The 27,390-nt window shown below is 39.1% G+C and overlaps 1 protein-coding gene across 1 annotated transcript in view; it reads left to right on the top strand.

Annotated features, from left to right (window-relative positions):
• LOC124777610 (dnaJ homolog subfamily C member 8) overlaps nt 1-27,389 on the top strand; it is an 81,807-nt gene extending 54,418 nt beyond the window's left edge. Inside the window, exons 5-6 of the mRNA XM_047253074.1 lie at nt 24,132-24,371; nt 24,889-27,389. Of these exons, the coding sequence (XP_047109030.1) occupies nt 24,132-24,371; nt 24,889-25,017 (369 nt within the window). The 3' untranslated portion in view covers nt 25,018-27,389. The remainder of the gene's footprint in view (nt 1-24,131; nt 24,372-24,888) is intronic.
• The last annotated feature ends 1 nt before the right edge of the window (nt 27,390 follows it).

Raw genomic sequence — 27,390 nt, forward strand, 5'->3', positions numbered from 1 at the left:
TTTTTTGTTTACTTTAAGAGAGAAATTTCATAGCCAATTTATGCTGCAAGGTAAATTTGTCATTCAGACTATGGTGTCTTGTTTTATTTATTTACCTTTTTTCCTGGTATATATTTCCCTTACACCATTTCAATGTCAAAGTTTTAATTTTAACAAATACAAACAAGAAAATAAGATATGAAAGCTTTTGGTATCAGTGATTAAATTGTTGGATATGAAAATTATTGTAATGCACTTATGCAGAGCATTAAAAATATTTGTAGAATCTGAAGCTTGGAAGTACAAAGGAACACCAGACCAGGCACACTATACAGGTTCAAAGTCTGGTAGTAGTGTTCCAGAATAGATACCTGTTTTTAAACATTTGAGTTAGACTTAGTAAGAAAGCATTTTACAAATGGAAGAAAGCATTTGACAAATGGTAGAAAGCATTTGACAAATGGTAGATTAGAAGGGAAAGTTGAATAAATGCGGACAGACAGAGTAGGAAAAATGATGGGAAATCAAAGATCATGTCAGGTTAGATCCCTACTCATCAAATATCTCTCTTCTTATTTAACGACAATATTCTGAATAGGACAGTTGCTACTACCATATAGTGGAGATGCTGATTCACAGACACAACAAAAAGACTGTCAAACAAAGCTTTTGGCCCAGCAGGTCTTCATCAGAATTAGGCAAAACGCACACACACGCACACACACACACACACACACACACACACACACACACACACACACACACACGTATGTGTGTGTGTGTGTGTTCCCCAATTCTGATGAAAGGCCTGTTGGGCTAAAAGCTTTGTTTGACAGTCTTTTAGTTATGCCTATATGCGACTAAGCATCTTTGCTACATGGTGAGTAGCAACTATCCTTTTCATAATATTGTCATTATTGCTTCCTGGATTTTCCATTGTTTGATTTTGTCCTCTTATTTACTTGGCTGTATATGCTGCCCACCTGTCTTTCAGTGTACAGTCATAATTTGATCTTCCAGTCTGTTTTGTGAGCAATTTGTTTTTCCTACCTGTTGTGGCAATTCCCATGTGCATTTCTCCATTGCTCTGAGGCATCTTCAGTTTTTTAATGGTTTCTCACTTTCAGAAGTCCAACTTTGGCTGATTAAAGTCAACACTGGCAACACACATTAAATGTAAACTTACGGTTTCATAGACATCAGAAAGTTAATTTTGAATACTATATATAGTTTACCAAAACCTCAGACCCCCCATTATTAATTTGTAATTTTTCTTTTTGATTGTACATTATTTTTAGTTGAATTATGACAATATTATGAAAAGGAGCGTTGCTACTCACCATATAGCAGAGGTGCTGAGTCGCAGATAGGCACAACAAAAAGACTCTCACAAAATAAGCTACACACACACAAACACACGCACACACACATTACGACAGTCTCTGGCAGCTGAAGCCATGCTGTGGTTTTGTGTGTGTGTGTGTGTGTGTGTGTGTGTGTGTGTGTGAGAGAGAGAGAGAGAGAGAGAGAGAGAGAGAGAGAGAGAGAGATCTATTTTTGACAAAGACCTTGTTGGCTGAAAGCTTATTTTCTGACAGTCTTCGTTGTGCCAGTCTGTGACTTTGCATCTCTTCTATATGGTGAGTAGCAATTCTCCTTTTCATAATAGTGTTACATTCCATCCTGGATTTTCCATTAATCGAATTATAATATTTTCATGCTTATTTTCAGACTTGAACTACGAAGTTCTTCCCCTTGCTGAAATTCATATGCACTAGAGGCTAACAGTACAGTGCCACTAAAACAAAGGCAGTGTTATATGGCCCATTAAAATATATTCCTTCTTCATTTTCCCAATTGAATGATCTAGAAATTTGTTGTAGAATAGTTAGTTTTGTTGATATGGAAGCTTTTCCCATCTCATTTTTAGTTTGTTTTCCTGAGTCTAATTGAATATGGCGGTGCAGGTCTTCTGCATCGTTCCCCTATGCTTTGTCACGGAGAATGGGACTTCATCATCATCATAATTGAATCTATTGAAACTGTGTCTTTGATGAAATTTGTACGGATTATGTTAAAATTTAGTGAAAAGCTTTCTCATAATTTCTGAATCTCAAGCAGCATTGTAAAGAATCATCACTTTCTGCTCTCCCATTCACAGCTTCTAACTTGTGCATGTGGTCTCCCCCTTCTCCCCCCATATGATTGGTGATAATATTAGTAACCATCTTGTAAACTGCAGAGAGGAGGCTACTGTTCCAACAAAATACATTTGTGCTCGACAGATTGCACGGGCAAGCTGCTGTGTTGCTAGGCAATATCACACCAAATGATTAAATTGTTTCAAAAGTTGAAGGAATAAACAAGTGGAAATACTCTTGTCAGATCATTGTGAGACCATGATTTCATATCTTATTTCCCTGCATTGATTTTTAGTGAGTAGTTATTAGTGCATGTGCAGATGTTAAATGTTAATGCCCATGTAATACCTGTTTTTGTCGTTGTTTTTCTCACTTTGTTAAGTTTATTTTGCCATTTCATGAGGTGGAGAAACTAACACATAATTTATGTTTTATTAGCTGCTAGCATCAAAACACACAGTGGAAAATCGAGGTTGGAATATCAAGTTATGAAAAGGATAGATGGCTATTCATCATAAAGATGATGCATTGAGTTGCAGACAGGAACAACTAAAAACACTTACACACTGAGCTTTCAATCAAAGCTTTCGTCAAAAAAGAAAGGAAAAAACACACACACACACACACACACACACACGGCTGCTATCTCAATCTGCTCTGGGCAGACTGCAACTGTTGGGTTGAATGAAAGCAGCAGTCTAGAGTGGGGCAGGAAAGGGGAATGGATAACAGGATATGCGTGGAGGAAGAGAAGTGTGCTTTCTGGCAGAGCATGCAGAGACTAGAAGGTGGTGAGTCAAAGCTCCCAGGTGCAGTGTTGGGAGGCTGTGGGAGAGGGATATGGGGCAGAATAGGAGAAGACCACAGGGAGGAAAAAACTGGAGGGTGTGTTGACAGAGAGTTGCGCACAGTGAGGTTGAGGTGACGTGGATTGGAGATGGTGATAGGACAGAGGGACAGAAACTATTCGGTGTAGGGTGTGGGGACAGCAGGTTATCGTAGGTTGAGGCATTGATAATTTCTGGGGTGGAGAATGTGTTGTAAGGGTAACTCCCATTTGCACTATTCAGAAAAGCATCCTAGTCCATCCCAGTGCCACTCCCAATCACAGTCCCTTATCACAGGGATTGTTGCCCTGTGGAAGGCCTAATTGCAGAACATTCCTGATCCAACCACCCAGGACTTCCTATTCCAGTCCTGTCACAGGCTTATCCTGCCCCATCAGAGACTGAGCCACCTGTGAAAGCAGCCATGTCATATACCAGCACTGCTGCACACAGGTTTTTTTTTTTATTGTTATGACTACACCAACCAGCTGCTGTCCACCAGAATGAATGGTCACTGCCAGACTGTGACCAGGAGCAAAGTGGACTGCCCTGTGGCACAATATGCAGCTTAACATAACGTGCTTGATTTCAATGGCTGCTTCATGTCCTAGGTCATCTGGATTCTCCCTGCGACCACCAGCCACCAGCTTTCCTTAACTGTCCAGTTCGCTGTTGTAACAAATTCTCTGTTTCTGAAACTATTCCAGCCTCACCTATAATAACTTACTGTCCCCATACCCTCAACCCAACAGTTTTCATTGCCCCTGATGCTGTGCCAAGCAACTTTGTTCTGTCACTTTCTAGTCCCTGCACGCTCCACCAGACAGTGCAAACAGTGTTCTTCCTTCCCTCCCCTCCCACTCCACGACATCCCTCCTACTTTCATGCCCCACTCCAGGTTACTGTTTCTGTTCAGTGCAACAGTTGGTCTGCCCAGAATAACTGTAAGTAGCAGGTGTGTGTGTGTGTGTGTGTGTGTGTGTGTGTGTGTGTGTGTGTGTGTGTGTCTTTTGAAGAAGGCTTTGCTTCAAAGCTCAGTGCCGTTGTTCCTGTCTACAACTCCACATGTCATCTTTACGATGATTAGCAATTTATCCTTTTTGTAATTGTTGCTGATGACAAATATCAGCAGTGACATGATATCAGCACTTGTGATAGGGTATACAAATGCAGAAAGCTCCTTGTTCTACTGTAAAGATCAATGATAATCCAGTCAACAGCAAAGTACGCTTGGGGACTGCAAAAATCATTTTGTAAGCCATTTGGATCCCAAGTTTCAAAAAAGCAAAGACTGTAAACTGCACTAGCTTTCAGACTAATCCTTTCTTGAGCTAGAGTATGTGTGTGTGCATGCGCGCGCGCGTGCGCACACACACGCACACGCGCGCACACACACACACACACACACACACACACACACACACACACACACACACACACACACACACACATTCTCTGCCTAATGCTTAGTCTTTTAAGGCTGAAAATGTTGTCAGTTCAGCTTGCTGAGCATTTTTGAGATTGTAACTGCTTTTCGATTCATTATAGCCTCTGAAGATGTCTACAGCATTGGAAGATAAAACATTGTGCAGAGAAATATGTCTTGGACTATGGCCCGATGTCCATAAAACAAAAATCACCAAGGGCATAGCGTTAACATTTTCAAAACAATGTGCTTTGAGAGAATAATTTTTATACCGTGTAAATATTTAACTGTAAAGGTGGCTATGGATATTGAAAATCGAAACTAAATTTCATCACCTCTCAAAAAATTAAGTTGAGACAGGTTAACACACAGATGTTGCATTGCTAAGAAATCTGGGAAAGGTCAACAAGGGCTGTGTGCATTCCCAAATTGTTGTGTTGGTAGAATAAAAGGAAAATTTGTACATCCACAAATTGAAAATGAATTTAAGTAAAGGAAATGATACTAAACTCTGTTTCATTTGTTACTCCTCATGGAGCATGGAAACCTGTAAGAGGTCACAGCATGTGCTCCAGACAGGCAATTTGATAAGCTGCCTGTCAGTGAACTGGTCATTGTCATGAAGATTATGCCGCAATATGTTGACCGTATAGGGTGTCTCTCCCAAGAGACATCAGGCACATTTTCTCTACTGGTTCTCAGATATTTGCAGTATCATTTTTCCAGTGTTGAAATGGATTCTGCCCTAAAATATAAATACTGCTCATCACATTTTGTGTGACAACCAGTGTCAGTGGAAAACTTGTTTGTTTCCCATTATAAGTAAAATGTTTTTAAAGCAGAATTTTGGTGCTCTTTTTATGGAGCAGTCCCAAATTTGGTCAATGCAACGCTTGTTTTATTAATATGTATTACCAAGACAGTGAAACACAAAGAATAACAGACTCTCTGGCAGCAGCTGAGTAGCACTGTTGCATGGCAGTAGCAGACAGCATAGGGCAGGGCGGAATACGAGAAGGGACATGGTGAACAAATATTTACCAATATGGCAACTACAATAGGACCAGCTCCAACTACAATAGGACCAGGGAGCTGGAAGTTAATGCACCTTAGTCTTCTTTCCATCATGGTGCATGCAGAATGCAACATGTAAACACCTTCAGAAGTAGGAGGCACGGTTTTGATTAAGGGTGAGTGCTGGCAAGGCTCTTCTGGACGTGCATCTTGTTGTTGCTGTAGTGAATCTTTCTGAAAAGATACTGTAATATAAAGTTGATTTGCCCAGACATGTGTAAAGAAATTTCAGGGAGGCAGCTTGGATGTATCCTGGAAGTTATCCAGAATGAGTAGGGAAACACCCTAGTGCAGACAAGTTTTTGGCTGTAGTAAAATGAGCTTGAGACGCTGGGGATTTCTGCCTAGTTAAATGCCAAAGAAACTGGCATGTGCAAAATGCCGTTGCATTGTATATGGTACAAAGCAGATCAATGCAGTAGTACATGGATGCTCACTAGAGAATATAACATACATCATGGTGTGTGACATGTTGAAAGCCTCAAAAACGCAGTGAAAGTTTTCAGTAAAGGTCAAGGCCAGTCAGCTACAGCATTAAACCATGCTGCTGGCTTTCTTATGAAGGCTGTATTCACACAAGTCAGCGCTTTGCAGCACAGGTAGACCAGATTGTTCTGTGGATCATTATTGTCTGTGAACCCCCACTGGCTGTGTGAGGCAGCTCATCAACATAAATTGACTGTCAATTGCTGTGTTCTTGAATGGCATAACATAATGACCTTCCTTCAGAAAGAACTGCCTGATGTCCTCGGATGTATTGATGTAAGGCAAATAATGTGGATGCAGGAGGATGGTGTCCACAGCCACTGTGCGCCACCTGTGCCCCAAGCAGCCTGAGACTGCTTTCTCAATAAAACAACAGGGAGATGTGTGGATGTTGTTTGGCCAACAAGGTTATACAATCCATCTATCCTCTGCTTCTATTTCTGAGTGATGCTGAAGGATGTAGTGTATGCAGAACAGTTTAAAAACTGTGAAGAGATGAAAAATTGCATCAGGCAGGCATCCTCTGCACTTAATGTGCTGCCTGAAACAGTGAGCACCATTTGTAGGCTGTATTAAGAATAAAACTGTGGTTTGTTTGAACACCTTTATATTCTGTGAACTTTTAATGGATCACATGTTCACAACAAAGAAGTAGTAACGAAGTAGAGTAATAAGCTCATTGATTATGGCATGCAAATCAGTTCAAGAAAATTACTGTGGTGATAAGTAATTTATTGACAGTTCAGATGGTCAGAAATCGGGCTGTAAAAGTAATCTTTCCACTTACTAAGTGTAGTAACTATGTTAAATTGAAGTTTTTTTTTTTGTCTACTTTCTGCTTTTTCCTTAATGCTACAATGTGGTGAAATTAAGTAGCTATTATTTGTCTGATTGGGATGTAGAGCTGGAACAGCAGACTGTTCTATGAAATCACCGTGAAAGTGATACTATATTATTACTGTGGCTATGTGGATTGCTCTCGACCACTCTATAAGGCAGTCGATAACTACAAGAGACCCTGAAAGATCCGCAAACATTAGTTTGCAACGTTGTCTTTGTTCAACTTCTCCATCTTTTGTGCCGCCCTGCCGTGCATTGTCTGCTACCACCAATCAGCAGCACTGCCTGCTGCAATCCTTAGTGTTTTACTGTCTTATTAATAAATGTTGATAAAATAGACCCCCCCCCCCCCCCCCCCCCCCCCACACACACACACACACACACACACACACACACACTCACTTTACTCGCACTAGATAATATGAGTATATTGCCAGTGTATTATAGCTGTTGTGTTTTTGCAAAGAAAGACAAGGCATTGATTTACTATTGAATTAGGAAAATAAGTGTTCACTGATGCGAGGTTGCATTGTATCCAAGTGCTTGAGATATGGTCTGGAATCATTTTAAGGATGCTTGTCTTTTTAAAAAGTATTTATTTTCTGCTTTCTCATTTTGTGCAATATTGCTAGTGTTTAAGGGGATATCAGCAGTCTTGTGGTTTGTCCAGCCACATTTTGTTTGAAATAAGTTTCACTCTGGTTTGGTGATAGCAAAAAGTTTGTTGAGGTGGAATTCAGGTTCGTCCATCTGAAGCTTCGGATGAGATTATCTCAAAAACTATACAATGGTTAAAAATAGTGGGTAAGACAAGTTTGTAAGCTCAAAGGGGGATATCAAATGATACTACATGTGGCCCCCGCCCCCTTGTGTCGGGTGGGGGTTAACTCTTAAATGGAAACCCCCAATTTTTTATTGCAGATTCGGATGCTCCATAAAAAAAGTAATGAAGTTTTGTCTGAAACATTTTTTTAAAACCATTGACAGATGGCGCTGAAATCGAGAAAAATTAAAATTGGGTAGAACTCCGATTTATTTAGAATGATCCGAGAAGAAGGCATCAAATCGGTACAAAATGTACACCAATTCTTTCATTACACCAAATTAAGCTTTTTTTTTACAAAATCCATCCTATCCACCACAGTTTTTGATGGAGGGAGGTGGAATGATATTAAAATCTCATTGGGGAACTCTTCACAACTGCATTACTCACCCAACTGTGGTGCTACCATGGCCAAACTGCGAACTATAGCTCAGTATAAAGGTTGGTGCAGTGTGATCAGACATCACTCCAATTTCAGATTATGAACCGTAAACATCGACTGATGAATGTAAATTATTATTTAGCAAAACATGGCTCACTATCCTCCTACAGAGATTGTTGATATGATGATAATTTTTATGTGAATGCCATAACAATTACACTGCAGCTGTACAGTTGTATGCGAATCGTTTCCCAAACAGACGACATCCAAGTGAAAACATTATTCGAAATTGCACGCAACGAGCTCGAAATGGATACATGCACCGTTTACCTCGTCATTGCGAATACAATGAAAATGACGCTCGTATCCTTACTGTTCTCGCCTGTGTTCAACTGGATCTCGAAATGAGTAGTGCGATTCAGAGACAAACTGGAATACCGAAATCAACTGTTTTGAGGAATTTGAAGGCACATAAATATCATGCGTATCATATCACACTGACACAGGCATTAACGCCAAAAGATATGCAAATACGCATGCATTTCTGCCAGTGGGCCTTGGGAATGGTAAGAGGTGACAATGAATTTTTTTTTTTAGATACGTTATGTTCCCCCCCCATGAACCATGGACCTTGCCGTTGGTGGGGAGGCTTGCGTGCCTCAGCGATACAGATAGCCGTACCGTAGGTGCAACCACAACGGAGGGGTATCTGTTGAGAGGCCAGACAAACGTGTGGTTCCTGAAGAGGGGCAGCAGCCTTTTCAGTAGTTGCAAGGGCAACAGTCTGGATGATTGACTGATCTGGCCTTGTAACAATAACCAAAACGGCCTTGCTGTGCTGGTACTGCAAACGGCTGAAAGCAAGGGGAAACTACAGCCGTAATTTTTCCCGAGGGCATGCAGCTTTACTGTATGATTACATGATGATGGCGTCCTCTTGGGTAAAATATTCCGGAGGTAAAATAGTCCCCCATTCGGATCTCCGGGCGGGGACTACTCAAGAGGATGTCGTTATCAGGAGAAAGAAAACTGGCGTTCTACGGATCGGAGCGTGGAATGTCAGATCCCTTAATCGGGCAGGTAGGTTAGAAAATTTAAAAAGGGAAATGGATAGGTTGAAGTTAGATATAGTGGGAATTAGTGAAGTTCGGTGGCAGGAGGAACAAGACTTCTGGTCAGGTGACTACAGGGTTATAAACACAAAATCAAATAGGGGTAATGCAGGAGTAGGTTTAATAATGAATAGGAAAATAGGAATGCGGGTAAGCTACTACAAACAGCATAGTGAACGCATTATTGTGGCCAAGATAGATACGAAGCCCACACCTACTACAGTAGTACAAGTTTATATGCCAACTAGCTCTGCAGATGACGAAGAAATTGAAGAAATGTATGATGAAATAAAAGAAATTATTCAGATTGTGAAGGGAGACGAAAATTTAATAGTCATGGGTGACTGGAATTCGAGTGTAGGAAAAGGGAGAGAAGGAAACATAGTAGGTGAATATGGATTAGGGGACAGAAATGAAAGAGGAAGCCGCCTTGTAGAATTTTGCACAGAGCACAACATAATCATAACTAACACTTGGTTTAAGAATCATGAAAGAAGGTTGTATACATGGAAGAACCCTGGAGATACTAAAAGGTATCAGATAGATTATATAATGGTAAGACAGAGATTTAGGAACCAGGTTTTAAATTGTAAGACATTTCCAGGGGCAGATGTGGACTCTGGCCACAATCTATTGGTTATGACCTGTAGATTAAAACTGAAGAAACTGCAAAAAGGTGGGAAATTAATGAGATGGGATCTGGATAAACTAAAAGAACCAGAGGTTGTACAGAGATTCAGGGAGAGCATAAGGGAGCAATTGACAGGAATGGGGGAAATAAATACAGTAGAAGAAGAATGGGTAGCTTTGAGGGATGAAGTAGTGAAGGCAGCAGAGGATCAAGTAGGTAAAAAGACGAGGGCTAGTAGAAATCCTTGGGTAACAGAAGAAATACTGAATTTAATTGATGAAAGGAGAAAATATAAAAATGCAGTAAGTGAAACAGGCAAAAAGGAATACAAACGTCTCAAAAATGAGATCGACAGGAAGTGCAAAATGGCTAAGCAGGGATGGCTAGAGGACAAATGTAAGGATGTAGAGGCCTATCTCACTAGGGGTAAGATAGATACCGCCTACAGGAAAATTAAAGAGGCCTTTGGAGATAAGAGAACGACTTGTATGAATATCAAGAGCTCAGATGGAAACCCAGTTCTAAGCAAAGAAGGGAAAGCAGAAAGGTGGAAGGAGTATATAGAGGGTCTATACAAGGGCGATGTACTTAAGGACAATATTATGGAAATGGAAGAGGATGTAGATGAAGATGAAATGGGAGATATGATACTGCGTGAAGAGTTTGACAGAGCACTGAAAGACCTGAGTCGAAACAAGGCCCCCGGAGTAGACAATATTCCATTGGAACTACTGACGGCCGTGGAAGAGCCAGTCCTGACAAAACTCTACCATCTGGTGAGCAAGATGTATGAAACAGGCGAAATACCCTCAGACTTCAAGAAGAATATAATAATTCCAATCCCAAAGAAAGCAGGTGTTGACAGATGTGAAAATTACCGAACTATCAGCTTAATAAGTCACGGCTGCAAAATACTAACACGAATTCTTTACAGACGAATGGAAAAACTAGTAGAAGCCAACCTCGGGGAAGATCAATTTGGATTCCGTAGAAACACTGGAACACGTGAGGCAATACTGACCTTACGACTTACCTTAGAAGAAAGATTAAGGAAAGGCAAACCTACGTTTCTAGCATTTGTAGACTTAGAGAAAGCTTTTGACAATGTTGACTGGAATACTCTCTTTCAAATTCTAAAGGTGGCAGGGGTAAAATACAGGGAGCGAAAGGCTATTTACAATTTGTACAGAAACCAGATGGCAGTTATAAGAGTCGAGGGACATGAAAGGGAAGCAGTGGTTGGGAAGGGAGTAAGACAGGGTTGTAGCCTCTCCCCGATGTTGTTCAATCTGTATATTGAGCAAGCAGTAAAGGAAACAAAAGAAAAATTCGGAGTAGGTATTAAAATTCATGGAGAAGAAATAAAAACTTTGAGGTTCGCCGATGACATTGTAATTCTGTCAGAGACAGCAAAGGACTTGGAAGAGCAGTTGAATGGAATGGACAGTGTCTTGAAAGGAGGATATAAGATGAACATCAACAAAAGCAAAACAAGGATAATGGAATGTAGTCTAATTAAGTCGGGTGATGCTGAGGGAATTAGATTAGGAAATGAGGCACTTAAAGTAGTAAAGGAGTTTTGCTATTTGGGGAGCAAAATAACTGATGATGGTCGAAGTAGAGAGGATATAAAATGTAGGCTGGCAATGGCAAGGAAAGCGTTTCTGAAGAAGAGAAATTTGTTAACATCGAGTATAGATTTAAGTGTCAGGAAGTCATTTCTGAAAGTATTCGTATGGAGTGTAGCCATGTATGGAAGTGAAACATGGACGATAAATAGTTTGGACAAGAAGAGAATAGAAGCTTTTGAAATGTGGTGCTACAGAAGAATGCTGAAGATTAGATGGGTAGATCACATAACTAATGAGGAAGTATTGAATAGAATTGGGGAGAAGAGAAGTTTGTGGCACAACTTGACCAGAAGAAGGGATCGGTTGGTAGGACATGTTCTGAGGCATCAAGGGATCACCAATTTAGTATTGGAGGGCAGCGTGGAGGGTAAAAATCGTAGAGGGAGACCAAGAGATGAATACACTAAGCAGATTCAGAAGGATGTAGGTTGCGGTAGGTACTGGGAGATGAAAAAGCTTGCACAGGATAGAGTAGCATGGAGAGCTGCATCAAACCAGTCTCAGGACTGAAGACCACAACAACGACGACGTTATGTTCACCGATGAAACCACATTCAAAAACAGTGGCGAATTAAATCGTCATGATTGTCGTTATTGGTCCCCTGTGAAACCACACTGGCACAGACCCGTTGTCAATCAACACAAATGGTTGTTAATGGTGTGGTGTGGAATTTTAAACGGTTACTTGATAGGACCATATTTTTTTGACCGAAATTTTACTGGGGAATCTTATTTACAACTTCTCTGCTATGATTTGTTGGAGCTAATGGAAGAAACTAGGCAATGAATGTCGTTCCAACAGGATGTTGCAGCTCCCCTTATGCTAATAATGTGTGGAACGTTTTAAATTTACGCTACCCTGGTCGGTGGATACGATGCGGCGGACCAATTCAGTGGCCTCCACGTTCACCAGACCTAACATCTCCTTAATTTTTCTTGTGGGGTTATTTAAGAAATATTGTGTGTGACAGACAGACCACAACCCGAAACAGTATGAAGCAACGCATTCAAAGAGCATGTGCTGCAGCCATACCACAGGATGTGCTGCTTAAAACTGTGGACAACTTTCACAGACGATTGACTTTATGCATTGAAGCAAATGGGGATAATTTTGAACAATTACTTTGTGGCTAATTTCATTAATTAAGCACCCCAAATTGTGAGAGGCATGGGGGCTCACTAATGAAGCACCCCATGGGAACACCATTCTACTATGTCCATGTCGTTGTTTCTGGGTAACGCTAGAAGTAGGATACAGTACATTTTGTACAAAAAAAGCTGAATTTGGCGTAACGAAAGAATTGGTGCACATTTTTATCGATTTGATGCATCTTTCTCGGATAATTGTAAATAAATCAGAGTTCTTCCCCAATTTTACTTTTCTCTCAATTTCAGCGCCATCTGTCAATGGTTTAAAAAAATGTTTCAGTCAAAACTTGATTGCTTTTTTATGGAGAATCCGAATTTGCAATAAAAAATGGGTGTTTCCACTTAAGATTTAAAAGTTGCCACCCACCCCACCCAAGGGGACCGGGGGCTGGAGGTCACGTATAGTATCATTTGATGTCCCCTTTGAGCCTACAAACTTCTCTTACCCTCTATTTTTACCTGATGTATAGTTTTCGAGATAATCTCATCTGAAACTTCATATGGACCACCCCGTATACTGTCTCCAGTGTACTGCACCAGTGCTAAATGGGATAGAGATTAAATGAATATGGTGAGCAGTCTGTGAGGTCCTTGAACTAAGATGGCACCAGACAAGCATGATAATGAAGTTTACTGTAAAATTAAAGATACAATCACAATTTGAGAAAAGTTCCACACTGTTGAGTACACCCAGTCCAAAATGAGATAGCAGCCCCATATGTCATTTTTCTACAGGTACTAGGGATTCACATACTTGGCATCTGAATATTCCCACTATACACAGCCACAAAACTGTGGACTACCTAGTGGCCAGTTTGAATAATGGATTGTAGCATCACACAGTTACTACTGAGTGGTATAAAAATTATAGCTCATTCTTCAGACCTTCCTCAATTTAGTCATCCAGTGGGCATGAAGCAAATAAATTTCATTGATAGTCCACCCATGTGAGGCATATTTAACATTGGTATCTATTGCAGTACCATATTCAGTTGTTATTGGATTCACAATTGTTGTGTTGGGTGTTTTACGCAGTGCTGCGTCTTTCGGCCTGCAGTACTCAGTGCATATAGCACTCCTCACAAGTAACTATTTGTTCACTCCGTACTTCTGCTTTCTACTTTAAGATTCTAGTGGTGACATTCTTCAGCCAAGCTCCAAGCTTACTTGTGTTGACCCTGTTATTTTTAATATGCATTCAATTTACCATGTTTATATTACTTTTAATATTGGCTGACATTTGATAGAAAGGTAATGTAGTGTAAAATGCAAATTTAAATTAGCCCCACTTAAGCTGGTGCACCAGCCAGAGTACATAAGTTCTGATTTCCTCTAATACAACAATATGCAAAGGATAGATTTGTACTCCGCACATACAGGTGTTGAGTGGCAAGCAGGCACATTAAAAGAAACTGCTAGATATTATTCAGCTGTCACAATTAGTCCTTAATCACACGTAGAACACACAAACAAGGCGACTGTTGTCTCTAGCCTTTAAGGCACCTTTAATACATTTCAGCTTGTCTGAGCCTTGGGAGGTGAACTGCAATTGGAATTGTCATTCACAGGAAGTGAGAAGTTAAGATCCAGTTTCTGTGCTATTTTCTGTTGTATATTGGGTCAAAAATTCAACTGAAGTAACAATAAAATGATACATGTAGCATTAAGGTAGCTTTACTTGGTTTTAGGGTAATACAAAAGCAAAGTGAAGAGAAGTGCTGCTCTATTGACATGTAAGTTAATAATGAAATTTCGACCAAAACAGACTTAGATTTGGTCTCAGGCTTTTGGAATGCAGTTTCTGTGCTGGGAAAACATAGGAAATGAAAAACATAATAGAAATACTTACAGGTGGAGTAGTGCGGACTGGTGTTTGATGAGAAGGTAATGTAGTGGATCATTCAGATTTAAATTAGTCTCAGTTTCAGAAAGTAGAGATTGGCACAAGGTGTGGGTAAGGAGCTGGAGGTGACAACTTTTTCCAGGTTTAACTTACATTTCCTTCAGTTAGCAGGGGTTTCTTATTTAGCTGTTATTAAGTAGGCACTGTTTGTTTCTTATTTGTATTCTGATTTCTTCAGTATTTTTGTTTTTTGAATAACAAAATATCTGTGACATAATTTCCATGTTAATGTTTGCAAATATGGGTACTTATGTGGCCATACAATTAGTATTTTGAGAAACATTTAATTCACAACCTATAATGATGTCATGCATTGTAATACGTCTAAAATTTTAGATATTTGTGAATTTTACAAAATAAGTCAATGCACTTGCTCTGTCTAGCCTACATGGTAACTTATGTGTCTGAAAATAAAGTTAAATTATATTTTTAGGAATGTAAGTGCAGTCAGTAACTGTTCTAATTCTTTTGTATTTCAGTTCATGGGGTGCAAATGCCCCCATTCCTGGAATTTCTTTTCCCATTGTACCTGTACATGTTTTCTCGTTTGTGTACCCTATGTGCCCCTTTCCTTAAGTCTACGGAACTTGCTGAGAGCCTTTTAGCATTTTCTTGCTGTAATTTTGTGACGAGACATTCGTTATCCTGTTTCTCCAATACAGGAAAGGAAATTCCAAGAATGTTGGATCTCATCTGCACGTATATGCTGGAAGACCCTTGGTAACTTGGTTTCATGTGTATATCACATCACCTAGTTTCTTGCATTCTTCACTAGAAGATAAAAGCAGGTAATGTTACAGTGTTTCAGTGCAGTGTCAAGATAAATACTTTAATTTTTTTAAATTTACATAATACAAAGTAACCTCTTATTAATTATTGTTAAAGCAAAGAAGTTGATCTCTTGATGCTGTGATTGAATTTACAGAAGACAAACCACATGTTAATGCACTTAATCAAATAAATTTAATTGACAAAGTAAATTTGAGCTTTGAGACTATTGAATTTTAGTGTAGTAATTGCAGCTAATTGTAACACATTGTTTGTATATGGGACTTTGGGAGTCATCATCCCACATTCATTCCTGTGTGTGTGTGTGTGTGTGTGTGTGTGTGTGTGTGTGTGTGTGTTGCCATCCACTTTGATACTCCTGTTAAAATGCTTTGTGGAAGACCTTATATGGAAAACAGTCCAAAAACATAGTACCAGGCAGCAGCAGACTGATTTTTTTGGTATCACTGTCTATTGTCTCTTATTCATGCAGGTGACTTCCATAATTACTTCTTACTGACACAAAGGAACCTAAGGACGTGAAAGAATATGTATCTATACCCTTTTAGGTTCCTGTCAGATAACTGCTGTCTGGTATGTAAAAGTTCACCGTCTCTTTGTTCTTGTGGACCTTAATAATTATTTTATTCTGTGTTTTACATGCTCTGAATTTAATTGTAACATGTCTCAGTGGAAGGAGTAGATGTGCTCTAAGAAAAAGTTATGGTTCAAAAGCAAAGTCACATCAAATGGCATAGTTAAGACTGTAACATATGACAAATAAGTTTTGTGTTCAGTGTGTACATGTTGTTAAAGTTTGTGCAAAAAGTCATTTTAACACTATAGAAAAAAAATTATTGATGAAGTTTTATAAACAGCCTCATGCTCAGATGGTATGACATACCAACAAACTGTCAAAGTGGTACAGGGCTACTTTGAAGTCTACCAGTCAGGTAGCAATATGGTACCTTGCAGATTACTCAGTTGACTGCATAAATTTTGCTGATTAGCAGATACAAACATTGGAAGTGTCATTTAGATTGGCACCCTACTAGAGTGCGCATAGAAATTCTAGTATTGATTTTTTTGTTCATTGCTGCTTTAAAATTGAATATTAACTACATCTGACAAAGGACACAACCAATATTATTGTAGTAAGTAAGAGGGGAGCATTTTGTGTGGAAGAAACAATATCCTCAAACAGTAGTTTTCACAGCATTGCAATTTTTCCAGAGGTTTAGTGCAAGACAGAGACCAATAGCAAACTGCCGATAAGACACACAATCTCTCTCTCTCTCTCTCTCTCTCTCTCTCTCTCTCTCTCTCATCCCCTCCCCCTTACCCTTCTTCCCCCACTCACCCTCCCTCACTCCCCCATTCCCCTCTCTCCCCATTTCCCCCCCACTCCCTCTCCCCCCACTCCCTCTCCCCCCACTCCTTCTCCCCATTCCCCTCTCCCCCCACTCCCTTCTCCCCATGCTCTCCCCCACTCCCTCTCCCCCCACTCCCACTCCCTCTCCCCCCACTCCCACTCCCTCTCCCCCCCACTCCCTCTCCTCCCCCCCCACTCCCTCTCCTCCCCCCCCCACTCCCTCTCCTCCCCCACCACTCCCTCTCCTCCCCCACCACTCCCTCTCCTCCCCCCCCCCCCGCAGAACAAAGAAAGTATTATTTGGTGTGTTCCCATAGAAATCATATAGAAAATATCCAGAATGAATAATTTTGGGAAATATTTGCCCAGAGTACAGTATTGTAGTACAGTGTAAAACTATTGGTTTGTATGGATAAATCATTTGTCTACAATGTTTTAAAACAGAAAAGATACTGCACATGTTCATATTAACGAAACAGTAAAATAATATAACCAAAAAGGTGTATTTAACTAATATAAGCTTAGCTTTCAGGGAAGACCAGATTTTTCGCAGTCACATTATCATTTTGGTTTGAGAGGTCTATTGAAGGAGTGAGTGTCTTCTGTGGATTTGAAGTGCACTTGAAAACATGAAAATTAGCTGGCTCTTAGAATTCTAAGTCCAGCCACCAGCATGATCTGGCAACACTGCAAGGTGCAGAAGAACCTGGAGGAAGTGTTGTCCCACTCAAGATGCTACAGTGCTCTATCTGCTCGTGGTCTAGTAGTGAAGGTCGCGCAGTGTAGATGCAAAGTCACAGGGGAGACATATCGTATGGGATGAGAAGGAACCATCTCACCCTGTCCCCAGACCCAGGATTCTGGGCGACTTTTCTGAACTCTCCCCATTGTCTAAACCTCACCAGTCTTTCTGTTTCTTCACTCTTCCTTGCCCTTCAGTCCTTCTGTTGTGAAGGAAGTGTGTTGGCTCCTAAAGCTTGCATATGTCAGTACCTTTATATGTGTGTTCTCCTGTTGCCACTTGGTGACTAGATTTTCTGTTTCTTCAATTACGTTGTACCTCGTCTTAAGTTCAAATGCTTGTCTTAACTAAACTCCATGCTTCTGCCACTGCTGAAGAGCAGTCTTTTAACTTCAATTTTTGACAGTGAGCTGTAATGCCTTCCTTTACTAAACTTATGCTAAAGTTTCACACAGAGCCTTCCAGGGAAGGCCAGTCTCATCTGTCATTTATAAAAGTTCAGAGGCATAAGATTCTGCTCAAATTTTTAATTTTTCAGTGAAATTTCATGCTGATTTTGGGTCAGCTTAAAGTTTTACACCACTTAAATTCAGCTCACGAATACTGTGCCTTGCTTGAAATTCCATAGCCAACCATTGCTCACTTTAAATGAAGCTAAAAAGTTTTACTTATATACAGACAATTGGCCCTGAAAGAGGGTTTCCCATTGCTTCCTGCTCTAAAAATCACTGGAATACGGCCTTCTCAAGCAATACTGCAAGAACGAAAAGTATCATCTACACAGTGATTACAGTATACTACTGTAGAAAGCAATTATATTAAAGAGCTGTTCAACTTAAAGTATGCTTAGGACAGAGAACCCAAAATTATAAGAAGTTCACCTAATCATTGTGATGATTTTCTACACAGCACCTTACAGTCAGTACAGAATGTCCGTGATGGTATTGTACAAATGATGCCTCTGGACTACCACAAATTCTTCTGAGAATTATGGAGGTGTAATGTGATGGCACAGACCAGTAGACGGTTTTAGATTTTGTAGGCACTGCCCATACACTGCTGGTGCTACATTTATATGACTAATCAGCATTTCACATTTAAGTGCCAGACAGAGGGTTCATCGGACCAATTTAGACTATTTTTGCGCCATTCCACTCTTGAATAATGTGGGGGAGAAAAATCTTTCCTTTTGAGCTTAAGTTCCTCATATTTTGTTAAGATTATTTTTCCCACTCTAGGTAGGCAGCAACAAAATATTTTCACACTTGCAGGAGAAAGTTGGTGATAGAAATTTTGTGAAAAGATTTTGCCACAACAGAAGTGCCTTTGTTTTAATTATTGCCATTCCAACTCGCATATTATATTCATGACTCCCTCTCCCCATTTCATGATAATATAAAAGGAGCTGCCCTTCTTTGAACTTTCCGATGTCCTCTGTGAATTGTATCTGGTACTGATTCCATACCAAGCAACAGTACTCCAGTAGAGGACAGAGAAGGAAAGTGCAGGCAGTCTCTAATGGAAATGTGTAAATCATTTTGCAGTTGATTTCGATCAGATGATGACTTTCAGATTATAAATGACAGCATCACCTGCAAACTATCTGAGGGCAGCTCAAATTGTCTCCTAAATTGTTCACATAAATTGGGAGCAGGAGAGGCCCTATAACACTTCCTTGAGGAACGCCAGATATCACTCGATGACTTTATGTCAATTTACTATGAACTGTGGTCTTTCTGACAGGAAATCGCAACTGAGAACAATGCTCCATAGGTACACAATAGCTTGTGAGGACCAGTGCCAAAAGCCATCTAGAACTCATTACTTTCTGCGAATTAAGAGGTAGTTATGTTTCACAAGAGTGGTTTTTTCCTAATTCGAGCTGACTTTGTGTCAATAAATAGTTTCCCTAGAGGTTATTCATACTTTTGAACTCTGTACGTGTTTCAAAATCCTTCTGCCTATCAATGCCAGTGATAAGTGTCTTATAATTCAGGGGATTCCCCTATTTCTTTTCTTGAGCATTGCCATGGCCTGAGCAACTTTCCTGTATGCAGGTACTGATCTTCTGTCGAGCAGTGGTTGTACATGATTGCTAAATAAGGAGCTATTGTATCAGCGTACTCTGAAAGAAACTTTATTGGTATACAGTGTGGATTGGAAGACTTCTTTATTTAGTAATTAAAGTTGCTGCACTATACCAAGGATGTCTGAGACAGCGAACTCTCACTACTTTAACAGTGGTCAGTGTTGGCCAGCTTACAGTGTAGTTTATTCAACATGACAGTAAATTTAAGAGAAATTAACCATCAATATATTGTTTAACATTGTCTAAAACACTCGGACAATACTCAGATAGTTGACCAATTGCGCATCAATGAAAACCCACTCGTTAGCAGTTGACAGATGTTGTCAACCCAAGTTTGAAGTGCATTTTTGTCAGGAAAGGAATTTGCGTGATGGTAGTTCAATGAGGAATGAAATATGTGAACATTTGAAGGCACAAGATCTGACGAGTAAATGTGTGAGGGATGATTCTGTGGATATTTCTGTTTGTGAAATCAGCACAGTGCATCACCAAGGACTAGCAATACTTGATGAAGCTTTATCGGCCACTTCTCTTACATTGTGACTTAAGTGTCCCAGTTGTTGGCATTAAATGCCAGCTGCAATGGACACACACATGGCAAGGTGTTTGCTGTGCATAACACCCTTTTTTCTGCCATTGGATGCAAAATATTACATGTTCACGCTGCCTTTGTGTGAGTAATGTCTTTTGTTAGAACTTGGCCATTAATTTCTTCTTGAGAAGTTAACATAAAGGCATCATAACTTGTCACCAGTAACAATACTGCATAGGAATGCACAATGAGTGGGTTGATGACGTTCAAACAAAAATGCCCTTCGATGATTTTTTTTTGTACACCTGACTTCAGAACTGTGCCTGTTGATTGCAGATGTGGCATAAAAGTTAAATGGTCCCAATTCATCACATACATAAATTGTAGAGACTTCCTAAATCCAGGAAATGCCAGACAGTCTTTCTCAAAACGATAAAATCATTTTCTGCCAGGATTTGTCAGATAGCATTCACCTCACAGATGACACAAATGTTGCAATCTGCCCCTGCTGTTTTCACACCTCTTTCAAACGCAAAGTGAACAATATGTCGCAAGATTGGCCCTTCCCCTTTTTCCACTTCTGATTTTATTTTCTAATGCTTAATAACTTTCATGAGATTAAAGTATACAAAATACAGTGTCTAGCTACATGATATATACTAGAACCTCAAATAACAAAAGGGCAGTTGATCAAATTCTCGTAGTAAACTATGTATGTTGTGTAACTGCATGTTGTTCCCTCAGTTTATAGAATTTATTTTGCATGAAAAATCAGACAACATGCTTATGAATGCAGAAATGTGCTCAAGATGCACCATGTTCATCTGTTCAGATGGTGTCAGGTGGCAGATTGCTGGTGGCCGCTGTAGGGTGAGGAAAGCCTCAAGCATAAACTGTTCTAATCTTGATGCAGTCTCGAGCTCTTTTGTGGAAGGATTTACCCATACCGGCGGGTTGGAGAGTGAATGGAACTGCCTTTTGAGGTGGTTTCATTAGACTGATAACTTTAGCAGACACATTAAATACGCTTAAAAAAACAGTGAAATGATTAGGCTTGAACTCTGGACTTCATGACTACACTGCATGACGTTTACCTCTAGACCAGGTGCAGCTATTGTACTGCAGCAACTTGAGGGGTAGACAACATTTCAGACACTCCTGCATCCTACAGTGTTGTCAGATCATGCAGATCACTGGACTTTGAATTCTGAGCGGTGGTAAATTTTTGTGCTCTTGGGTGAATATTTCACATTTAAACCTACACTATTCACATAACAGAATTTTGTAGGATTTTCAGTTATAGGTAATGTTTTGAAATGTGATTATAGTAGTAGAGTGGTTTCAATATGTGAATTGGATAGATTCATACTGGCCACAGAGGAGTTAGTGGCAGATAGGCACATTTAAAAGCATACTGCTGAAAAAAAATCAGATAGAATGAAGGATTTTGTCTGAAAGCTGAGATTTTCCAGCAGTATGCCTTCAAATGTTTCTGTCTCCCACTTGAAATCCTCTGTGGTGAATAGCAATCTGTTGGATTCGTACAGTTATTCCATTCTGGATTTTTGATTAGTAGAGGAGCTGATCTTGCTAAATGGAATACTACCAGATACTGTACAGGGGATGGAAATTTTTAGTGTGTTTGATAGTATGAGGGGGTATAAAAGGAATAAAACAGATGCCTAAAAAAGGGGAGGGAGCCTGTAAGCAAAACTCTTCATGTAACTTTATATTAAGAGTATTGTTTGGCACTGTTGAAGCATTTGTCCCACTGCGTTGGGATGGTGAATGGCTGTCTTGTAATATTCCTTGCACTACATTGTGAACCAGTTCCAAAATGTACTGCATGTTGATCTTGTAAGAGCTGATCATTTGCCTCTGAGAGCCTTGATTAGCTCATCAAAAATGACATAATCACCAGGAGATAGGTCCGGATTGTATGGAAGGTGAATGAGAGCCTCCCATTTGAATGTTTGCAAGAGCTCATGTACTAAGTTGAGTGTACGGAGCCTTCCATTTTTGTAAACCAGAATGGCTCCTCAGATGAGTTGCCCTTGTCATATTGATTTGATTGCTTTGTGAAGGGTGGACAGTGTTTGTGAATATCGCTGTGCATTCTCCATTGTTCAATGCTGCTGGAACTCAATAAGTAGCAGTCCCTTTTGGTCAAAAAGGTGGCAAGCATAAACTTTTCCGCACTTGCGTTGATGGCGTTGAATTTTTTAGATGATAGCATCACTGCATGCTTCCACTGGAGACTATGGTTTTGACTGGAGTTCAAAGTGGTGATACTGTGTCTCATCTCCATTGACCACACATGGCAGGAACTCACTCTCTTTCATGGCATAGCATTTCGGATGTTCAAGAGAGTCAACATGCTTCCTTTACTGGTTGGAGACTGTGAGGCACACATTGGCTACACAGTTTGTGAAATTTCAAATTGTCTTTAATGATGATATGAACACTTTACTCCATCCGACCTCTGTGGCAATGGCTGCTACCATAACTTGTCAGTCTTGAACGCTGAAGGCATTTACCTCCTGGACAATGCCACCTTTAATTCCCTGTGATATTCCAAACCATGCATAATTGCCAGACAAGGTCTATCCTTCCCTGAGCTGTATGTGTCATGCCTTGACCCTTGCAACAGCCCATGCAGTGCTCAGTATTCTTGTGCCACTCTAAGATGAATTTCTGTTCCCTGCATTCCTTCCACTGTCAGGAAATGTGCTACACCCTTTTACTGTTCCTTTGAAGGCTTGATGCCATTGTTTTCAGTATGGCGGAGTACAGTGGATGGTTGATGTGTGTGCTTGCTCACAGTCATTGGGGGTGGGGGTGCAACGTGGCCCTCTAGCAGAGTGTTTGAACATCAGATCTATTATAGGGACTGTATCTTCTGCAGAGAATGACATTAGGATCCATTTAATAGTTTCTATTTACAGCCTCCAGCTGAGTTGTGTTTCAATGCACCTTATTCCAGTCTGTTTCTTATTTAATTCACCTTATAAGTGGAAGCAATAACTTTGTAATTAAGGTTTAAAGTCTAAACAAACTGAATAGTTGAAGAGAGTAGTGTGTAGGGGGAATATGAGAAAGTGTCATTTCGTTTGGAGACTGTACATTGTGCTTCAGGTGCATAGACTTTTCTTTTCAAAAAGTCTAAAATTAAAGGATACTACAGACAGCAGAAATTGGCTTATTTTTTTTTCGTAGTAAGTGATTACAATACTCACTGAAATTAAATGTGGATATTGCTAAAAAATAAGTTCCATTATTCATCAATATTAAATGTGGGATTAGTAAGACTGGAAATAAAAATATCAAGAATTAAATAAATCTGGGAAAAAGTTTAATGAAAATATTGGAAAACGAATGACAACATTGCGAAGCTTAAAAGAACCAAGTCATTGTGGGACTATAGCAAATTCAGCTGTTGTCCAAACTCTTAGTTCTCTTGAACTTCTCTAATGTTTTCGGTTGTAAGCATTCTCCTCCTCCATTGTAAGGCATCTTTGGACCTGCTCCCTTCATTTTGGTCAGTATTTAATAAAGAGTAGTTGATGCTGTTTCAATAAAATGAAAAAGTGTAGAATGTGCCTCATGATTTTTTTTGGGGGGGAGGGGGGGGGGGGAGAGAGAGAGAGAGAGAGAGAGAGAGAGAGAGAGAGAGAGAGAGAGAGAGAGACTTGTACTCCTGTTAGGTACATATCTTATGCTTCTTTTGTATCCTGGGAGGTGTTCTGAATTTTTATCTCACTTGTAATATGCTGTTTCCCATTTTTCATCGTATTACCTTTGTTTTTGCCATCAAACTGTAAGTTGTCAGCTGCATATCTTTTCTTATACTGTACTCTTTTCAGTCCTGTGTGAATAGATCAGGAGTTTCCATCAGCATTAACTATTAGTGAGGCTACTAGCTAATGGACTTTGACTGATTTTATGCTGTCTATATCATTCAACCTTACTGCCAGGAAAAGAGGGATAATTTATTAAAAAGTTGATGAAGTTTCGGAAAGAATTACTGTATCCAAGGGACATGGAAAAACTAGGGTTTAATTGTGAGCGTATTGTCATCATTTAATGCGAGAGAAATGGCTTTATCACAAGCTGTTTTCAGATTCATTCTTTTTCATTTGTGTTACCCATTTGTACTGCCACATGTATAACATTTATTTCTAGTGTCAAGACATCAAAAAAATATGTAGTTTTATTTTATTTCAGATTTCAGAGAAACGGAAAAAGCTTAAGAAAGAAGGCAAAGATCCAAGAATTGATGAGGATGACCCTGCAAATTACAAACATGCTGTATATGTAATGACGATGAAATTGTTTGCGGATATGGAGCGAAAGAGACGGGACCTAGAACAGCGAGAAATGGAAGAAAGAAAACGTAAACGTGAACAGGAAATTGAAGAAGAAGAGAAGGCAAATTTGGAGAGAGAATGGCAGAAGAATTTCGAAGTTAGTTGTGCTGTAATTTTTTTGGATTATTGAAAATATGCTAAACTTCAGCAAAGAGTTTGCTACAAGTATAACCTCTGACTATTTTGAATTCACAATTTTAGTGAAACTGATTCACTTTAGTTAACTGGAATTGTATTTAACAGGAAACTGGTTTGAGTACTGATTTAGTTATCTTGATACAAGTACGTCATAAAACATTAAAATAGGTTTTGTCAGTATAAATATAAAATCAGTTGATATAGTTTGTGCCCCACAGAATTGGTGATTTTTCTTTGTGTTGCTACAGTTTGACAGTTTACATGTGCAGTTGCTATAGTATATAAACTTCATAAGCAGCTTACTGAACTGAGAGACAATCTCAGTATGCTGCAGATTTATAGTAGAGAGAGATCTTCAGTTTCAAAAATTTTAAATTTTTCTTACATGATGTGCATTTGTGATTTTCATTTTGATTTCGTAATGTGTTTTCTTCGTTGTTAATGTTGACTGTCTCATAATTCTCTTTCTGTTGTAGGAATCTCGACAAAATCGTGTTAACAGCTGGAAAGCTTTCCAGGCCGGGAGCTCCGGATCAGGAAAAGTTAAAAACAAGAAGTTTAAAGGGACATTCAAACCCCCAAAGCACAAAGCAGAGTCTAGATAATCGATATTGCAGATTACATCAAACAGTTAATTACTTTTATTTCATACATCGGTAAACCTTGTATATCATTCTTCGTAGCATTTTCATCCATGTGTTTTCAGGATACCTTTTATTAGTTCCCTTGGAACAACCTGTGTATAAATACTTGTCACTGATTTCCTTATGTTTGCTATTGTGTTTACAAAAGTAAAATGCTAATTGACTAATTAATAGTTTTCATAAATGTCTGCTGCTTTTATTTGAAATCGTGGATTTTTCCTGATTGTGGCAATTCTTGAAAACACCTGTTTTTGCGAAGGACGATTTAGGCGGGGAGAGGGGCTTAAGAGAATATTCTGTCTAGAAGTTGTTACGAGCTGAATTGCTGAAAAATTTCCATAACATCTCACTGAAGATTATGCACAGAATATTAAAAGAACTTTCTACCCGTCAGTCTTGACTGACTGACTGGTGTTAAATTTTGTGCGCTCTTTGCCAAGCTGAATTTTGGGATTAAAAAAAATTGTGCATAAGTGTTGAAGTAATCAAAATGGAAGTCTGGTAGTCGTCTGTTATGGATTTACTTTGTCAGGGTGATAATAGAGTAGAGAAAAATCTAGTTTTTACTTACGAATGACATAGGTGTTTTGATGTCAGAATTTTCTTGATGTAAATTATTGTATTAGCAAACTTCCCAAATGTCTCAGATAATTTGTGCTAATACGTATATTGTTTTGCAATAACAGCTAACCCTTTATGTTGAAAAATGTGTTTTGATAATAATAAATTTTAATTGAACTATCCACAAAATGTTTACAAATAACTGCAGCATATTCTCAGCATTAATGTGCCACAAAATTGTAATGTTGTGTTTAGTATTTCTGTAAATTTTATTGGCACCTATCGTACATCAAATACCTTAAAACAAGAAAGAGGTTTGGTTCATGTAGCAGTTTGCGTTTGTTCATCGTTCGTAGATAAAATCTCAGTACAAGTCATTTTCACAAACTTCCATCAAATATTATGAAACCAAAAACTTTCAAAACTGAAACTGTCTTAAGTCAGCAAGTTCACAGACTTTTGACTAGTACCATATATTGTGTGAATGTGAATTAAGTTTTACTGACTCTACAGTGTGTCTCCAGGAGTTGTGTTTCTCAGGTCTTGTTTTAACAGGCTGTATGGAATACTTGATAATATTGGACCATTGAGCTCAGTATTTGATGGTTTGTCAGATACTTATAAATAAAGTTTTGGCTTCTTCCCATTTTCCAGTATTGTCAAATGGGCGTTAGCATAATGGTAAGGTGACAAAAACTATTGTACAGACAAAAGTAGATTTAATGTTTTTATGTAAATTACAGTTTGTTTGAAAATCTTGAATACTGAAATTCGAATGACCAGTATTAATACTGCAGAAGAAAGGAAACAATCACTGCGTACCTTGGGTTACTTATCACACAAAGTGTGTCCTCTTGTTGTAAAAATGCTTTAGTCTGAGAAAAATGAAAGTACACAAAACACTATATGTAATTATTATTTGATCATTCTGCTGAAGTTTGCATTGTTAGACATCATCTTGAACGTGTGCCATAGTGTACAGTTGTTCATTTTATTGCATCTTTTTGAACCCTTCAGTAATTTTGCACATATTGCACATAGTATGTGATAACTTTATAGAATGGTGTGGCATGTTTTCTTTAAAATTCAGGAGAGGACTCGTAGGCATTGATTACTATTAATAAAACTTTGTGAATTGGTGTACCTAAAGATATACTTGCTACCTGGTAATTGTTTCTGCAGTTTGTGGAAGAGGCTGACATTACGTCCTGAGTTTTGGCTGTGTGTGGTGTCCTGTTGACAAAGCCAAAATAAAAATGTAGTAAAGAGAGGTGTTACATGAATAAGAGAAACTTCCACAATTCCTACTTTCTCTTTAGTCACCTGCAGATGGAACTTGTAAGGGCAGTATGTTTTTGCTTTGTTATAATCAGGTTGCAAACTGGCATGTTGTTGCCGAATATTACCTGCTTTATTTGTAGAAATACTGAAGTATCATCAGACATTTAAGTTTCCTTTTATTGTATATGACAAAGGACTAAATACACGTGTGTGATATGCCACAGTCGGAACATTTGAGACAGAAGATACTTAGGTGATGCCCAGTGTGTCATTTCAAATGTTTCAGTTTTAGTTTGAAAGAAACCCCTTTTGTGACTATTTTAGCATTTACTGGGTTAACGTTAATACAAAATAAGTTTTAGGTTACCTAGCTTAGTCATATGTGAGAACTGTACTTACTGTCAAAATTTTGTATATGCTCTCTGATGTATTCCTCCAGAGGTCTGTAAAATCGGTTTTGTATTATTGTAATAAATATCAGTAACAGAGGAC

This window comes from Schistocerca piceifrons, chromosome 1, assembly GCF_021461385.2.
Source record: "Schistocerca piceifrons isolate TAMUIC-IGC-003096 chromosome 1, iqSchPice1.1, whole genome shotgun sequence".
Classification (NCBI taxonomy): domain Eukaryota; kingdom Metazoa; phylum Arthropoda; class Insecta; order Orthoptera; family Acrididae; genus Schistocerca; species Schistocerca piceifrons.